Source organism: Buteo buteo, chromosome 22 (genome assembly GCF_964188355.1).
Source record: "Buteo buteo chromosome 22, bButBut1.hap1.1, whole genome shotgun sequence".
NCBI lineage: Eukaryota > Metazoa > Chordata > Aves > Accipitriformes > Accipitridae > Buteo > Buteo buteo.
The window spans coordinates 2,086,986-2,103,684 of NC_134192.1; the positions used below are offsets into that span (position 1 = coordinate 2,086,986).

General features: G+C 43.6%; 1 protein-coding gene across 2 annotated transcripts in view; it reads left to right on the forward strand.

The window, feature by feature from the left end:
* Window positions 1–16,699, forward strand: part of ARHGEF9 (Cdc42 guanine nucleotide exchange factor 9) — a 218,761-nt gene that overhangs the window by 133,820 nt on the left and 68,242 nt on the right. For both annotated transcript variants that reach the window (XM_075053735.1, XM_075053733.1), the window contains exon 5: window positions 15,756–15,935. In XM_075053735.1, coding sequence (XP_074909836.1) covers window positions 15,756–15,935 — 180 coding nt within the window. The remainder of the gene's footprint in view (window positions 1–15,755; window positions 15,936–16,699) is intronic.

Here is a 16,699-nt window from a genome sequence, read left to right on the forward strand (position 1 = left end):
GAGAGAGATCACATAACATTTTTCTTGTTTCTTTTTCTCTGAGTGGACCATAAAGCAAAACCAAATCAGGCTCCTGTTGGAGCTCCTATCCATTTTCATAGGGCTTGTTTAAGTGAGGATTTACTTAGACTAAAAGGTCCTTAGAGCCACTTAATTCTTCTAGGTGGAGTACATATCTAGGCCAGTAGTAAAAATTCCTTACCAGATGTCTTCAGGAGGGTACTCACCACGTACTTTCCCAAACAGAACATCTTGGATGCCTTCAAAAAACAGTATCAATTGTTAATGATGCTAGATTAGATAGTGTGGACAGGGCTTGCAATAGCATTTTTTAAAGCCTTGGGAATATTGGGAAGTTGCTCCAGTGATGGAAAGAGAAGTTAAATGGGCTGCAGAGCAATGAGGGGTGCATGCTCTTATTTTCAGCAATTAGTCACAATAGTTCTAGCCAAAGTTTTTTATTTCAGAGATTTGAGCATATTTCACTATCAATTAATGTTATCTCACATGGCACTGTTCATTGCAAAAACCCTGTGAATTCCCTGGGTGGATCCCAGAGCCCTTGTAGCCAATGCCTGTGCATTTACATTTTGCCTCTGTTTGCTTACCACATTTCTAGGAGAGGTGTCATCGCATTTGGCATAGGCTTAGACAACACCCACCAAGCAGTATGTCTGGGGGAAGTCCACGCACTCGACTTCTGTTTCTTAAGCTGAATAAAAAATTACTGTGAGAAGGGTTGGAGATTTTCCATTAGGTCAGAATCTCCCACCTTCATTATATGGTCTCTTTTCTGAAAATTTCTATTCTAGAAGTAACAATCCTTTAAGGCATTCTTTAAGCATTCTGAGTCAGGAAAACCTGTTTTGGAAATGAATAATAATTACATACTGGATATAATTGAGTGTAGATTGCTTACCAGGCAAATAATAGATAGCATAGCTGAAGCTGAGCCTGGGCAGATCCTTGGATGAGAATTCATCTGGGCTAATGAACTCTGACAAGCTCAACCACGACAGCTCCATTTGGGCAAGTTTCAATCCAAATCCAAGTTGAGCTGTCATCGTGCACCTTCAAATCTGTCTGTACCTGTGTGTAGCAACCTCCCTGGACTGTCATTCATATTTTACACTAGTTTTGCTCTAAAAATTTTCCTCTAAAAATGGAAAACAGCATGGAAATTGGCTAAGACATCAGACACTAACGGTTATATATTCCTTGAAGGAAGAACCCAATGTATTTGATGAACGTGGGCTTGCAGATGTTCCCATTGACTTTGGTGTCACTATTCACTTGAGTAAGGACAGAGGCTTACAGTACAAATGAGGCTGGCTGTGCTCAACACACAATTAAGCAGACTAGTATTATGGGAGAATAAGAAAAGTTTAGGTTGCTTTGAAGATCTGCACTGAGGAGTTGTTTGCTTTTCTTCAGAGTATGAGCCTAGGTATCTGTGATCCTCCTGTGCTCTTGAATACCATCTCTGAATTCTGAAACCAGAGCAGGACTTGCATTTAGCATGCTCCTTCAAGTACTAACCATGACCGTAAGTGCTCAGCATATGGGTTTAGGGTTATCTAACTACTATAAATGACTGTATTTCTAACAGTTATCCCAAGCGTGCAGGGGGTAGAGAGTCCAACCCAAGCAGGAGCTTTGTACGGGGAACCAGGGAGGACTGGCACAAGCAGTGCCCTGTTATTTTCATACAAAGCAACCAGGGCTCACTCCAGGCCTCTGTAGGTCAATGGCATGGGACAGGCCAGGGAAAGGAAAGATCTGCCATACCAGCAAAGCCCACACAGCCAGGGATTAGCCTCACATGAGCTGTACTGCTGACAGTTCTTCTGGGGTGAATCCTGTCCCAGTATGAGTTGGTTGTTTTCCACCCAGAGGCTGGTATGGATTTTATATGTACTCCATTTGCCTTTACCCTCAGATTTGAGAGTTGACTTTTTTTCTTTTTTTAAGCGTAGGTGTTTTAAAAGTAGCATTCTGGTTCACCTTTAGAGTTGCCATTTGACTTCTTTGTCGTAACACGTCCTGATTAATGATTAATTGCAAAGGACATGTTCTGACTCCAGCCTGTGTCCTGGGGTGCTTGTCGCAGCAATGATGCACTGGGTGATTACTCACTACCCTTAACCTGACAGCTGTATTTCTTTCTTTGACTGGTTAATGACCTTGACCAGGTACGCATGCATTTGTGTAGATGTGTATGGTTGTAGGGCGTTGGGGATGTGCAAATTTTTCTTTCACTTTGCATGACCTTCACTTTACCTAAGTAAGAAAAAGGAACTGTTCCATGAACAGATGGAGTGTTATTTCTAGAGGTAGGTGAATAATGCAGAAAATTATTCATTCAAAACCCCTTCAGAAAACTCAGATGTTTGCCTTAAGATAGTGTTGCAAATCCTAGTGCAAATACCTGCTCACATGAATGTTCAATTCAGCAATCTTGAAAATCATATGTGAATGGGATAGTCATCCAGTGTAGGAACAGAATAGTGCCAGGTCACATAATTGATCCATTAAGGAAATTAGGAATAGTCACTATTTGAAGCGGTAGTTACAGAACAGATAGTTTGTAAGCAGTGCATAACCAAGGTAGACTAAAAAAGGTTGTCAAATTATAACAGGTAAAAAATAATTATGTGAAAACCAGTCTGTTCATGGATAATTCACCAAGGAGGAAAGGCTGCTAAAATCAGCAAACGTTTGCTGCAAATAGTTTGCTTGGCTCTTGTTGTTCCTTAATGAATCGAATCTATTAACCAGGGAAAACATCACGTTGTCTTGAAAAACAAATCATATTTGGATGCCTCTTCCCATGCATTTGGACTCGGTTTTAACATGAACACACTAATTATGCTGTGGAGATGATTTTGTTATGGCAGAAATGAAACTGAGTTTGCAGCTATAACTATTCAGCTATGAAGAGCTGGAATAGGTATATGGGGAGTGATGCCTTTTAATTCCATTGCATTTCTCTTTAATATTGGTATCCCTTTACTTCACATACAGCTTCAGAAAATGTTTCTGTTCTCTTGGGTGCAGAGGCAAAGGGCCTGGCTTTCGGGTCTCAGCAGCCTCAAAACTGCCATTTATGTCAGAGGGAGTTTGCTGTTGACCGGTTTGAAGAATCATGTCCACGGTCTAATTTGTACGCAGATGGTAACTGGCTCACAAATTCCCAGCCTTCATGACATGCTTTCTGATGCACAGGGAACTGTATGAGTCATATTGCTCCAGCTATGGTCTTTTTGGATGGAAATTATACTTTTAAATATATACTGTGATTACATACAGCAGTGATGGGCTCATTTGAAGGAGCTGGAATGTAAGCCATTAAGTTGAGTGGCTGCCATTATGTACTGTGTTTGCCAACAGATAATAGACAATGATATTTCATCTGTGACAACTTTGCCCTCTAGACTTTGAATAGAATTATCTTGGTAAGTAACTGTTTTCTTCAGCACCATCCAGGTGATAATTTTGTTACACTTAGACAGCAAATGTGGCCTCTTAGGAGTAGGATAGGTGGAACAGAGAGGGACAGGACTTGCACATGTCTTGTGCAGTGTGACCTGGAGAGAGGGCAAGGGGCCGATTATACAACAAACGAGGTGACACCAGTTTGGCATGGTGGAGCCGACCGCGCATCAGGCCTTGCTCTCCGCTGTGCTTTGGCAACAGCGTTCTGCACAAACTAAAATAAGAAACAGCACGGCAATGGCTTGACTCACTCTTAATAGGTGCTTGGGCGAAGCTCACGTTACCTGCTCCAGGGCTTTTGTAGCTCCTGCCATGACTCTGAGCTGCACAGGGGTTTGGGTGCAGTGCAGGGCGCTTTGGGCTTGCGTGGCTGCAAGGCAGCTCGGGGACGGGAGGTGGGCGCTGAGGGCGTGCAGGAGCGCGCTGATGCTTGCGGCTGCTCTCTCTGTGCCACAGAGATAGCTGCTGTCTCTCTGAGCAGCCCAGGAGGCTGTGGTGATAACTCATGTTTCAGAACGGGTGTTGATGACTTGAAAAAAGACCTAGTATTATGGGCTTTCCACCCTGTTTTAATTAGAGGCTGAGAAGTGTAGATCCAAGCTGCAGTCCAGTTGAGGGAGAGGCTTGTGGCAAGTGTCTACTTTGAATTACCCCAGTTAAAGAGGACATTTTGGCTGTGGCAATTTTCCATAAAATCTGAGAAGCCATCAGACAGTGACTTTCATTCATTCCTAACCTGAATTGAGAAAAGCAGCTTAGACGTGGAAGGCTACATATCCCCTTACTGATCTGGCCAATCCATGTAATAGGCTTACAGGGGCTGATGACAATCTGCAAGAGAGTTACGTGCATTTAACTAGCATCAATTTATTACCTTGCTGACGAGACAGCCTTTTACATCCAGGATTGTCCATTGAGCTTTTAGTAGGAAAAAACTATGGTAATGCAAAGTGAATTAGATGGGAATGAGAATATCGTGCCAGATACCTGGTATCTTGCTGTTGAAACCAAGGGAGCAAAGGTACGTGCTGGGATATACACCCCGCTGTGCCACCCCTCTTCCTTCCATTGCCCCACGTGCTACTTCCCCAAAAGCAGTGGTCACAGCGGGGTTTGCGCTATGTTAAATGCTTTCAAGATCTCTGAGTGATACAGTGCATATAGCAAGATATTCTTGGGCTGCGGAGGTGAGGCCAAGCCAGGGCGCTGTGCCGACCCCATGCCCCACGAGCTGCGAGCTCAGGGCTTGGAGAGCAAGAGGGCACCACGGGGTTTGGCTCAACAAGTATCTCAAGGGGAGAAGCTGCTTTACATCACTTACTTTTAAGTCCTGCCTGTTTGCCCTCTCGGGAGTTGACACGGATGGAAGGTGAGATGTAAATGCAAGATGTGGTTGCTATAACAACTTGAGCTCTGTCTTGCTGGGTTTGTTGTGTTGTGGTGTTGATTGCACGCGTGGGGTGGTGGCTAGCAGAGGCTGGTCGCCCGGGTGTTTCCTTTGAGTTCAGGATGCCTCTCCCTGCTTTTTGGTCCAAGTGCTGTAATACTGAAAGGTGTGAAGAAGACTTGCGTTTTTGCTGGAATAATTCTCTTGAAGATCATAATTTAGGGGCCAGAAGCTTTGTCTGGCCATTTCTTATTCTAGGTGCTCATCCTGGTTTTTCCTCTTGCTGCCTGAGACAGAAGCAATGGGATTTTCACTGGATGGCTCTTGGTTTGCCCAAGAGCAGCCAGACAGGCTCTGCTTTCCACTGGCTTGGCTGGCAGTCAGCCAGCTGAGCCGGGGCTGTTACTCGCCCTGCAAAGTCACCCGAAGCCAGGGGTGGTTTCTGGGGGTCATGTGTTGTTTCTCCAGCCATTGCTCACTTTGTGCTTGCATTTAATTAAACTTTTTTGTAAGCTCAGGGTCTGCAAAACAATTTGTAGATGGCATTCCCCTCTTTGTGCTCATCTGCCAACAAGCCACTCCTTGACTGTATTAGACGTGAGCTGCAGTGACTTACCCTAAGAAATCAAGAGATCAGAACAGCAAATTCCGAGCAGTGAGTGTAATCAGTGTAATACATTCATCTGGACTTTAATCCAGCCTGGGCACTGATTTGCACTAACAACAGCCACCACTTTCTAAGTTCTAAATTCTCATCACTTACTAAAAATATCTTTTTTTTTTTTTTAAATGTTATAATTTTGGCCTCATACTACAATACCAATATATGGGAATTATGCATTACTAAGGCTATTACTGAAGACATGACATAAACCAGGCATCTGCTTCATTTTTAAAAGGTGTTTTAAAACACATTGCAGTGATTGATATCAGGAAGGGGCTCTTGCTGCTTGTTCCTTGTACTTCGCCATCCAGGAATAATGTTTCTGTTTTGTATTAACAGCCCTACATTTGAATTAATTTCCTTTCATGATTTTTAGACCCTGGCCAACTGTGTCAGCTTTTATAGGACAAAGTATCTACTTACACTTTCATTAGTTCTGGTCCTGTCACTTGATTCATTTCACTATGAATGCCTGATTCTAGATAAGTGAAGTTGCTACACTCAGTAGTCCTGGTGTATGTGCCTGTGCGTGTGCAGCTGTGTGTCTGTGTGCCATTGCCTCCTGCTAAGTAGAGCTGAGATGACTTAGCGGTGTGTCACCAGCTTTGTGGTGGCTGGTGGCAGTTCTCCTGCAGATTTAGGGGCAAAGACCCCACGTTTGGGATGAGCAGATCTGTGTGCTGTTGCCTTTGTGAGTAGCTGTGTTGCATTGAATAATGCAATCCACTGGGAGTAATTTGTGTAATTTACTCCTTAATTCCTTTTTGCTTTGGAAATTCCCGTGCCCCAGAGTAACAGGTGATGTACGTTTTAAAATAAATAATCTCTAAACCATCAAGTGCTCTTGGCTTCCTCAGAGCAATTACAATTTTATCTTCCCTCCCTGCAAAAACTATTCAGTTGCTCAGATGAACTCAGTTTGCGTGCAGTCAGCCAGTCTGCTCCATGAAAAGTCTTTTGCTTTCCGGTTTCAATAAGGACAAGCTTCTTGGGTAAAATGAGTCTAGATTTGGCATTTCTGACATTTCCAGTCAAGTCTTGGTTATCCATGAATGGGTTTCAAGGTTGCGGATTAGCTACATCATGGGCATAGGGATGCTTAGGATGATCTCTGTGCAGCTGAGTGCTCTGTGGTGTACCTCCTCACTGGGTCCCTTAGCTTGGGGCCCAGTGTTCCACAGCAGCCTCTTGCCCCTCACTGTACATTCCCAGAGCCTAATTTATATATATTTTGTAATATCCGTTTTGCTTATCTGCGTTATTCTGCTCCTTGGGTAATTGAGAGATAACTGTATCAATCTTTTCCCAAGTCCTGCAGTGGTCTGTACACAATGCTTCGATGTTATCTGGCACAATGTTTGCTACCGCAGCGAGCAATGGGGCTGGGCTGATGCTTTATTAACGCTGGAAACATTGCTTGGAAATCCTGGCTGCTTCCCCCACCCATACAGCATATTGCAGGCTCAGCCCAGTAAGATTAAACTGGGCATAAATCAAAGCCCAGCTTTGGCCCTCTGATCATGGGAAGGATTTCCAGTACCACTCTAGGTCTTTGAGGCAGTTATGGCCTTTTTTTAGGAATGTGGGAAGTCCCTTCTGGGGTCAGAAGACTGGGATTTGCATGCGTATTTTAGGTTTAGATCTTGAAGAGTATTTAGATATTTGTTTTCCGTGTGCTGTAATGAGGGATTCATGCTGACAGCCTGTGTTGGCCCTGAGTCAGTAAGGCGCCACGAGCTGCTCTGGCTGTTTGACGAAAGGTGCTGTTTTCCCCAGAGCAGTTTAAACTTTGAGTCTCAGAACCAATCTCATAATTTATCTGAGTTAAAAGATTATGGTTAGTGGTTATTTGTAATTACTCTACATGAAAGATATGTCATCAGGCAAGGGGAGGCTTAATGTGCCCAGTACGCAAAAGGGATTGGAAAGCAATTACAGTGACATATGCACCATCAAGGCTGAGGGCTTGCCAGTGCCCAGAGCCAGTTAAAAAATGCATGGGCAGTGCTTTATTGGGGTAACTCTGTGTTGTTACTAGTCCTTTTCCTCATTGCTTCCTTGGTTTTACAGGCACTCTCAGCTCTCCAGTTACTGTACACAGCTCTGTGTTGCAGCTATTATTATATAGCAGGAATGACATAGACGGTAACTTTAGTAAGGTGGAGAATAAGACTAATATCATACCCTGGAGTCTACTGCTGTACTTTACATGAGGCCAGGTGTTTTCATGTGTGCCAGGCGATACCTTTTCAAGAAAATTTAAGTCAATGAAAAATACAACAACCGAGTCCTAATGAACCTTTAAGTGTGTACTGATTCTCCACCTTTAGATATATATATAAAGCTTTGAACCAAGTGTGACAGTGACAGTCTTTCCAGAATATGGGGATATCTGAGGCACTCTCACTCCAATCAGCCTCTTTCAGCTGAAATCCAGCCATTAGTCAAATTCATCAAAGGGCTTGAAAGCAGAAAGGGAAATTCTTTGCCTCGTGCTTAACCTTTGTGTGATTGCACCTCTTCAGAGAATAAGCAAATCAAGTGGAGATGCCCTCCCATTTGTTTTGTGAATGAGCTATGTGGCGAATCCACTATGATTTGGCATTATTCAGTTTGTATAATTTCTGACGAGAGGTTTAAAAATAAATACACAATCAAAGGGACTATGGGGAGATTATACAAGAGCAAAAGTACAACATGATGGGGTGGGTGACATCTTCTTGTATGCTTCCTTTTTGTCTGCTCTGTCAACTGAGTGAACCTGCCCTAGTTGTGAAAACCAGTGAAATGTTGGATGGAAACACAGGTTGCAGCTTCTGTTGTCTGTGCGGCTCAGGTGAACACCCTATCGAACCATTCTCATGCTCATACCGAATGCATGGTTTTCATGGAGGGGACATACGAGTGGATCTCAGCAGAGTTACGAATGCTTTCCTTGGGAAATCTTTAAGATGACGGCATTGCTGTTGCAGTAAATGGCCCCATGATTAACAGCCCTATCAATCTGTGTTGTAAGCGTTACTGCTCGTGAGGGAGCAATGCAATTAAAACACAAGAGGGTAAAGCAGCATGAGGTGCCTTTCTTCTGGGAACATGGGAAGCAAAGTGGTATTCTCATTTGGCTGGAGGTTCGCAGATCGTTTGTGTCTCCTGTTCTGCTGGGGTTACTTTGAGCATTGATTTCTTTACTCTGAATGCCAGCTCTCTGTATTTTCTTGTTTGAAGATGTTTTGACTGCTGCCATTATGGAAGGGCCTGTTGAATACAATGGGAAATGCTATTGTTATTTTACAGTGCTTTTATGTTGTCTGAATAAAGGGCATGTCTATACAAGAACAATTTGAACAAATGGCATAGTCTCACCATGTTTTTCCATCTCCCCTTCACAGCCTGCTCCCTATTCCTGCTGTCCTGCTCCTGTGGAGGAGTACGTAGTTTATGTAATGCTGATTTGAAAGGGAACTACCCAGAGCTTTTTTTTTTACTGTTATAACTCTATTGACACATTAATAAATGATCTGATAGAAATATTTCCCTGCCTTAAGATTATTCATATTACCTAGAGGCCATGGTCCTGGAAACTTTGTAGGTACTTAGAATTTTCTAAGGAGATGGTGATCTATGGTAGATTTCTTTGGGGTTTTGGGGGAAGGTGGCTCTTCATTAAGTGAATTTTGGACTAGTGAGAAACTCTGTGCTGGAAACTCAATGAAGAATCCTGTGGGCTAACAATGATTGTTTATCCCTGGAAGAGGTATGGGTAGGTAATAGCGGTTTTTGTGGCTTAGCCTCAAAATGAATCACCCCTCTGAAAAGATTTCTGCTATATTGTGCCCATTTCAGTCTCCAGGGACCAGCAAGTCCCTGATTTCTGTTTCCAAGTTGGCCCATAAGAAGCCAGTAAGTATTGATTAGTTGGAATACTTAGCAAAATTTTGTAATAGTGGCTGATTTCACTAAAACATGTTTCATACTTGGCTGCCTCACTGCAGGCAGTTGCTGAGAAAGAGCAGATGTTAGCCTCCAACTGTGCATTGTGGCTTTGGAAGTGAGCAAAGTCAGGGAAAATGCACCAGATGCATCGGAGGCAGAGGCTCACCCATTCCCTAAACTCTTGTTCCAAGAGGCCCCATCTTGTAGAGCTGGAGCAAAGTCCCTTTGCAGTGACACAGCTGGTTCATGGCTGGTAGATATAAACCCTGCATAGCCTGGAAGAAGTTGTAAACCTTGATTTCGAGGTCACTTTCTGAAATGTACTTTAGAAAAACATCCTAGGTGGTGATCCTGGGCTTTTTTGATCAGGATGTGCTATAGATATAGACCGCAAGATAGGAGGTGACAAGGTGTGTGAGACCTGCTGCTGCAGGAGGGTCTTTCATGGCATCCCTCTTCCCCTCCTCTCCTTTGGGTCATGTAAGTTTGTTCCAGACTTGCTCTAGTCAGCAAGGGTTAGGCAGAGTGATTCCACCATGTCATATAACAGGGTGTTGTTCCTGTTATTCCTTCTATTTTTATCTTCCCACTTACTTTGATGAGGAGGGTAATTTTATCTTGATAGCAGTGCCACAAAGCCATGGCCAGAAAAAAAAATATTGCGAATTCCAGAGCCGAACTACCACTTTTGAGGTCCTCTTATATTCCTTGGAAGCTGCTCCCCCCATGGCATTAATGACAATCCCTCCCCTTTGGCTGAGGTCTAAGGGAAGAAGAAGACAGTCGGGATCATTCACCAGATGGGCATTTCTGAGCTTTCCCAACACTGGTGAGGACAATCACAGCTAGGTGAGTTCAGCAGAGGTTTTGCAACGATGTACCACGATGCGCTGGCTGTGGTACAGCCTTCAGCATCCCTGCCACAGCATGCTGTGGTGTGCCAGGGTCAGGAGCTCTTGGCTGGCACACGCTGACGGCACTGCATCCCAGAGGTTGTGACTTGCAGAGTCCTCTGAAACCCTTTTTTACTGTTTGTTGTTGTTGTCATGTTATTTTGGCAGCACCTCTAATGTAATTCAGTATTTCCAGTGGCCACGTTCCATCCTGGAAATTATACCAGACTAGAAGGGAAAGGGAAATCCATACGGACCTTAAGTAGGAATGATTTAATTCCTTTCCACTGACTTTACTTGCTATTGTGAAAGCATTCACCTGTTGTACACGAGTGTTAGCAGTGTCTTAAATAAGCATCTTTAGAGTGAGGGTTTGTGACTGAATTATTGGAGCTTTACAGAGCGCTTTGGAAACCTGTAGTGAAAATCCCTGGAAAGGTTGATGCGTGTGATCCTGGCGATACAGTGATAATACACCATGTTCTTAGTGTGTGTTCCAGAAATGTGTCAGCTGTGCATATAATTAGAGAGAACATTGTCTTTTTTCCCTTTTTCTTTTCCTCATTAAGTCAATTTATTTGTGTGCTGGGACACAGAAGTGGCCTCTCATCTGTCTGTCCTGGTACTTATCTTTGGCCATGACCAGGTGTTTGCTAGGAGGTGAAGAAGGACCCATGACGAACAGTGACTGGTCCCTAGACTCTGCACAACATCCCAGTAGTTAATCTGCTTTTCTGCCCACTAGGAAAGTTTTTTCTTCACCCTAGACAGAAAGTGGTTGGCAGTGCTCTGAAGTCTCCCATAAAACAGTAAAAATTATTCTCAGGTCTGTTGTTAAGAAATGCTCTTGGGCATTTCTCCTGCACTGATGTTACATGGTGGGAGCATTGAGGAACTTTTCTCTTTGGGCTCTTTAGTTTGAACAACCAACTGACAAGAATAATTGATTTTAATGGGAACTAGGACTTTCACCTGGAAGACAAGCAGTATTCAGGGTATGTCAAAACCAAATGTACATTGTCACCTATTGCATTTCTTCTAGCTGCCCCCCCTCTTCTTATGAGTAGGACACTTTTCCCAAATATCTAAGTCCTCATTATTGTAAATTTACAAGGCTGAGATTTTGGGAATTCTTCTGGTGGGCATGGAAAACATAATTTTAGTTACAACAACCTTTGCATACTGAGAAACTGCTGTGTCTGGGAGAGTGTGATTTAATATTTGACTATTCTTATTGTGATTATTATTGTTAAATCCAGGTCTTTGTTACCCCTTTTTAGTGATGCCCAAATTGTAGATGGGATGAATGCAAGGTGTTGGAAATGTAAACTCTTGCATCACCCAATTAAACACAGAGAAATAGTAATTTCTAGGGCATGATTCACCTCACTTGAAGGTAGGCAACTGAAATAGCCAAGATGAATCACACTCCAGATGTGTCTCTTTCTCTTCACTGATTATAAAGCAGTCCAGATGACTGTCTCAGATGCTGTGTGGTAGATGTCTAAAATTATGGGAGATAACTCCCCTTCAAGGTCTTTGGCTGAGTATGTCTGACCACAGTGCTAAGACCCAGATTTGAAACCAAGAGACATGAACTTTCCAGAGTGAAGAGCTCCTGCGTTGAATTCTCTTAGAAAATAGTATTTTATCCTGACCTTTCTCTAGTTCATCATCTCTTGCTGCTGCAGATGTCAGGTTCTGTCTCTGTAACCCTGCCCTGAAAGAGTCAGACGGCTCCACAGATGCAGCAAGATGTCTTGCAAAATAAATTAAACTGGATCTTTTAATTTTAGGCTCTGACGTTCTTTCAATGGACCCAGCACATGCAATGACTGGAACTCGAATTCTGCCATCCCACTGCCATCCGTTTTTCACAAGCTGAACTGTATTTGTATTTCGGAAGGCCAAGGCTTGCTTTCAGGCTTCCTGGCATGTGGATCCCTTTCTTGGGCTAGCAATTCGGACCGGGGCTGGAAAGGACCAGCTAAAGGGGCTTTTCTCCTGTCTGCTGGCACTAGGCAGTGAAAACCAAGAACTTACAGCCTTTCTCCTTGAGTATCAAGAAGCACCTTGCAAAGCCACCTCAGCTCCTGACATCCACTGAAAGCATCTTCCAGATCTCTGCATTAACAACAGAACAAGGCTGAGCACACCGCTCTGCTTTTCTGGCCCTCTGTAATTCCCTGCCAGCCCTTGCCACTGGCCAAGCCTTGCTCCTCAGAGCTGGGATTTTGTGCCTCAGGCTTGGAAATGCGCTTTTGCAAAGTAGGCTAGGAGGCTCTAAAACACAATCCCTCTGAAGTTTGGTTTCAGTGACGTTTCTGTGGCAGTTCGTGCCCAGAACTGCCTGTGTGTGAAGTGACAGCAAAGTCTATGTCAGCTGAAGCAGAAAAAGCAAAAACACGGCTTTTGCGTAATAGCTCTGTTCCTGGTTCATCATCAGTGAAAAATGGACTAAAATACCCAATGGCATTAACAAAAGGAATGAGTGTCAGGCCAACCTGATTTATTTTTTGACAAGAAAACTGATTTTCTAGACAAAGAGAATGTACTCTACCTCATTTATTTAGATAAGCTAAATGCAAGATCACAGTGAGCCACTGGTGGGAGGTAGCCAAGGGAAAAAGGGGGAGATGGTAGGTATTACTGCAAGATTTCTGTGACACTGTAATAAATATTTCTTGCTATTTCACAAATCTCTGGTAAGGTCTCTCTGGGAATAGTATTTACAGTTCTGGTCATCTATGTTCAAGAAAGATGCAGGCAAAATAATCTAGATGCCTAAAAGGGCTGGTGAAATGCTCAGGGGCAGGAAGAGCCATCTGCTGAGACAAGGCTGAAAGAGCAGAGCCTGCTTAAGCTGGGAAACCACAGGGTGGACAGTGTCCATAGATACGGCAAAGGGGAAACACTAGTGAAGGAGAAGATCTCAGTCCTGGCAGAAGAACAATTGACTCTTAACTGGTCTTGAATATATTGAGGGAGGGGTTCTTCAGCTGCGAAGTCTTCATTCCTTCCAGATCTGTCTTGGGGTTCTTTGTGGTTTGAACTGATTCAGATTTATGAAAGCATCTAGAAACCTTGATTGAGAGTGACGCGAGGTGTTGTGAGGAAGCACTGAAACATATCACTACCTGGGTTGAGCATTCAGTTGTTGCAGTGGAATCAGAAATCAGTCTTTATAACTGTTATTTTTCCAGATATAGCTACCCTACTTTGCTAAGTGAGGGCCCAGAGCTGGGGTGAACTGAGGGTCCTACACCATCTGACTTCAGCTGCCACTAGTTTGGATGGATCCTCTGGTGCCCAGCTCCTTGCAGCTCTGTATCAAAAGCCCAAACATGAGATAAACCCACACTAATACAGTAGATGCCCTCTGCGATAAGTTCAGCACATCAATTAGGTCCATTGCATGACTCTTCAATGAGAGCTTGTTATTAACCTGTGCCTTTGTTTTCTGTCTGCTATCAAGTGATCTTGTGAGGCTTGTGCATAGAAGGCCCCTATATGATATATGAAGAAGCCATGTTTCTTTTACAGCTGATTTTGAATTAGAAAGGACGATTTGTCAAAATGGAAGTAGAAAGAACATTGTTTTACTTTATCTACTGTAGGAACAAGAGATGTCCGCTGACTAAATACATCTTGGCTTTGAGGATGAAAGGCACTAAGTGTCAAGTTAGACTCTCGTAGATCTTGCTGGTTTATGGACAACTGATCCTAATAATTGAACAGCTGAAACTGCCGCTGTAATTGTCACAAACTGAAGGAGCTTGATTTCTTAAAGGAAAGTCAGTTCAAGGAAAACGGTAAATCAGGTCCTTTGATCTGTTGACTGAATTGCCTGTAGGGACTTGAATGCTCTTAGATGTTTATGCTGAGAACCCTGCAGCAGTGCTAGAAGGTTTCCTGCAAGTTCTTACTGTGCAGGTAGTTATTAGCAGGCATTTTGGTAAGCCCAACTTACAAAAGAGCTGTTAAGAGCTCTCTAACCATTCCTAGTGCTTCTACACTTGCATAACCACTGCAATGGATTATTGTCTTTATGCTTTGTATTGCTTGCCTAAATTGAAAGGATATCTGTGGCTGTTAAAAGTCTTGCTGTGTGGAAGGTCTGTGATGGCTGCAGCGCTGAGCTCTTTGTGAACTGAAAATCTGATTTGGAGGCGAGCCCAAGTACATATTCAGTGCGTCTCAGATGGCAGAATTAATGAACAAGGTTCAGGATGGCTCTGACAAGCTAGTAAAGTCTATATTTGCTAGGGCAGTCTTACTGTTCAGTGCAGAATCCCTGCAGTGGACGAAACATAAACACAATTTATTATTCTGTTAAAAAATACCTAACTATCATTCTGAGGAGCAGTGGGTGTCCCAGGCATGGATGGATGATTTGTCTCATGGATGTACAAGCATCAGTGTTCGGATGAGTCCTTCCTGCAAGCATTAAGCAGGAGTTTTGTATATATAAAACTAGGTGGCTCACAATGAAAACGAGAACCTGTTAGGTCCTTGCCATGGTGCTGGCTCAGCTCTAAGGTGACCATAGGCTCCACGTGGAGAGATGTTCAGTAGGTCCTGTCAGACGCAAGTCTGTCCTCAGTCCAGTTTCTAGTGGGCAGGTATCTGCACCATGAAAACTGTCATGACAGCCAGTGCCGGCAGGTTTCTTGTGGGCAGAGCGAGGTTTGAACATGCTGTGGAGCTGGGCTGTGCTCCAGGTTGGGTCTGAAACAGGTCAGCAGGGTGCCACGGTGCTCTTGTCTGCTGTGTAGCTTGAAGATTTCAAAAGCAAGAGATGTCAGTACCTTACCAGCACTAAACAAATACAGAACTTCGAGTTTTTAAAAAAATTGTTCTTCTAAATATGTTTGAAAACTTTGTTTGGATTTGCATGGAAAGCCTTCTGAGTGTCAAGCTAACATTTGATCCTTTAACTGAGCAGACTTGCTCTGGAATGAAAATTCCTTTGCAGGACACCATCGCTTGGTTTTGCCACTTTGGGGAACTCTCAGCTATATATTATGCTAACCGAATTGTACCTGAAAGCCATGTGCCTAGATAGATGTGCATGTTCATAAAGACGGCGTGGCGGTGGCAGCAAGAGGGGAGGTGTTGCTTTTCCCCTGCGTAGGGGCAGGATCTGAGAGGCACTGAACATCTGCACACGGTACTCGCTTGCGTGGCATGGTTAGGAACAGAACGGTGGTCTGTAGAAATGCTTGCAGTCTGGTTTACATCATATGAGGGTGAAATTGTTATGGATTGGAATGGGGGAAGATTGTTTTACTTTGGCTGAGTGCTTTTTTCTGTGCTGCTGCTGTGCATGTGCTTGCATTGGGGAACTGAGCTTTTATTGACTGCTGGTTTTCTGTTTTCAAAGCTGATCAGTGGTGGTTCTATTGTAAGTGCTGAGGCAGTATGGGATCACGTCACCATGGCCAACCGGGAGTTGGCGTTTAAAGCAGGAGACGTTATCAAGGTCCTGGATGCTTCCAACAAGGACTGGTGGTGGGGTCAGATCGATGATGAAGAAGGATGGTTTCCCGCCAGCTTTGTGAGGGTGAGTGACTTTTTTCTTTTTACCGCTACAATGAATCACTGCCAAAGCTGCTCCGAACGGTCAATGAACTGAACTGGTTGCTGTGTTTGTTATCATTGAAGTTTATTTCCAGTGTGTCTGTTTTCTGTCTGAAAAATGGGGGGCAAAGAAAGTTTCAAAAGAAATGAGTGGGGTAGAGGGAGGCTGGAATAGGTGTTGGCTCTGCTTTTTATGCTCTTGGGATATGGAGTGACCTTTTCTGTGTGTCTGTTGTAGCATCTCTCCTTAAGCAGTTCTTTGGAAAACCAGTTAGGTATTGTTTGGGCTATGAGTAAATGATTTGGTGGGGCCTAAAAGTTCACACCAGCTACAGATGACCCGCATTTGGAAGAGCTTTCTGGTCTGTCTGTAGCACAGGGAGGTGTCAGCCCCCCCTTTCCAAAAGTAGTGCTGCATTTTGACTCTTCAGCAGTTTTGGATGTAAAATTACTTCACTAATTAGTCTGTGACCAGTTCTGGTGATTTTTTTAAGGAGACAAGGAACCATTTTGCTTGTCATTGTGGTTTAACTGAAACCAGGACACTTGTCTCTGTTTTTCTGCTGAAGCAGATTTTGCTGTACCCAGCCACCTCCAGTGGTGATCCAGCCTTTCACAAATAAGAAGGATTTGAGCACTTTTTTTTTTTTGCTCAGTATGTGTTAAAAAAGCAAAGGGACAAGAAGATGCCCTTTTTGCTGTCGTCAGCTCCTGCCACATTATTTGGGTGCTCTTGAGCCTTCCTTG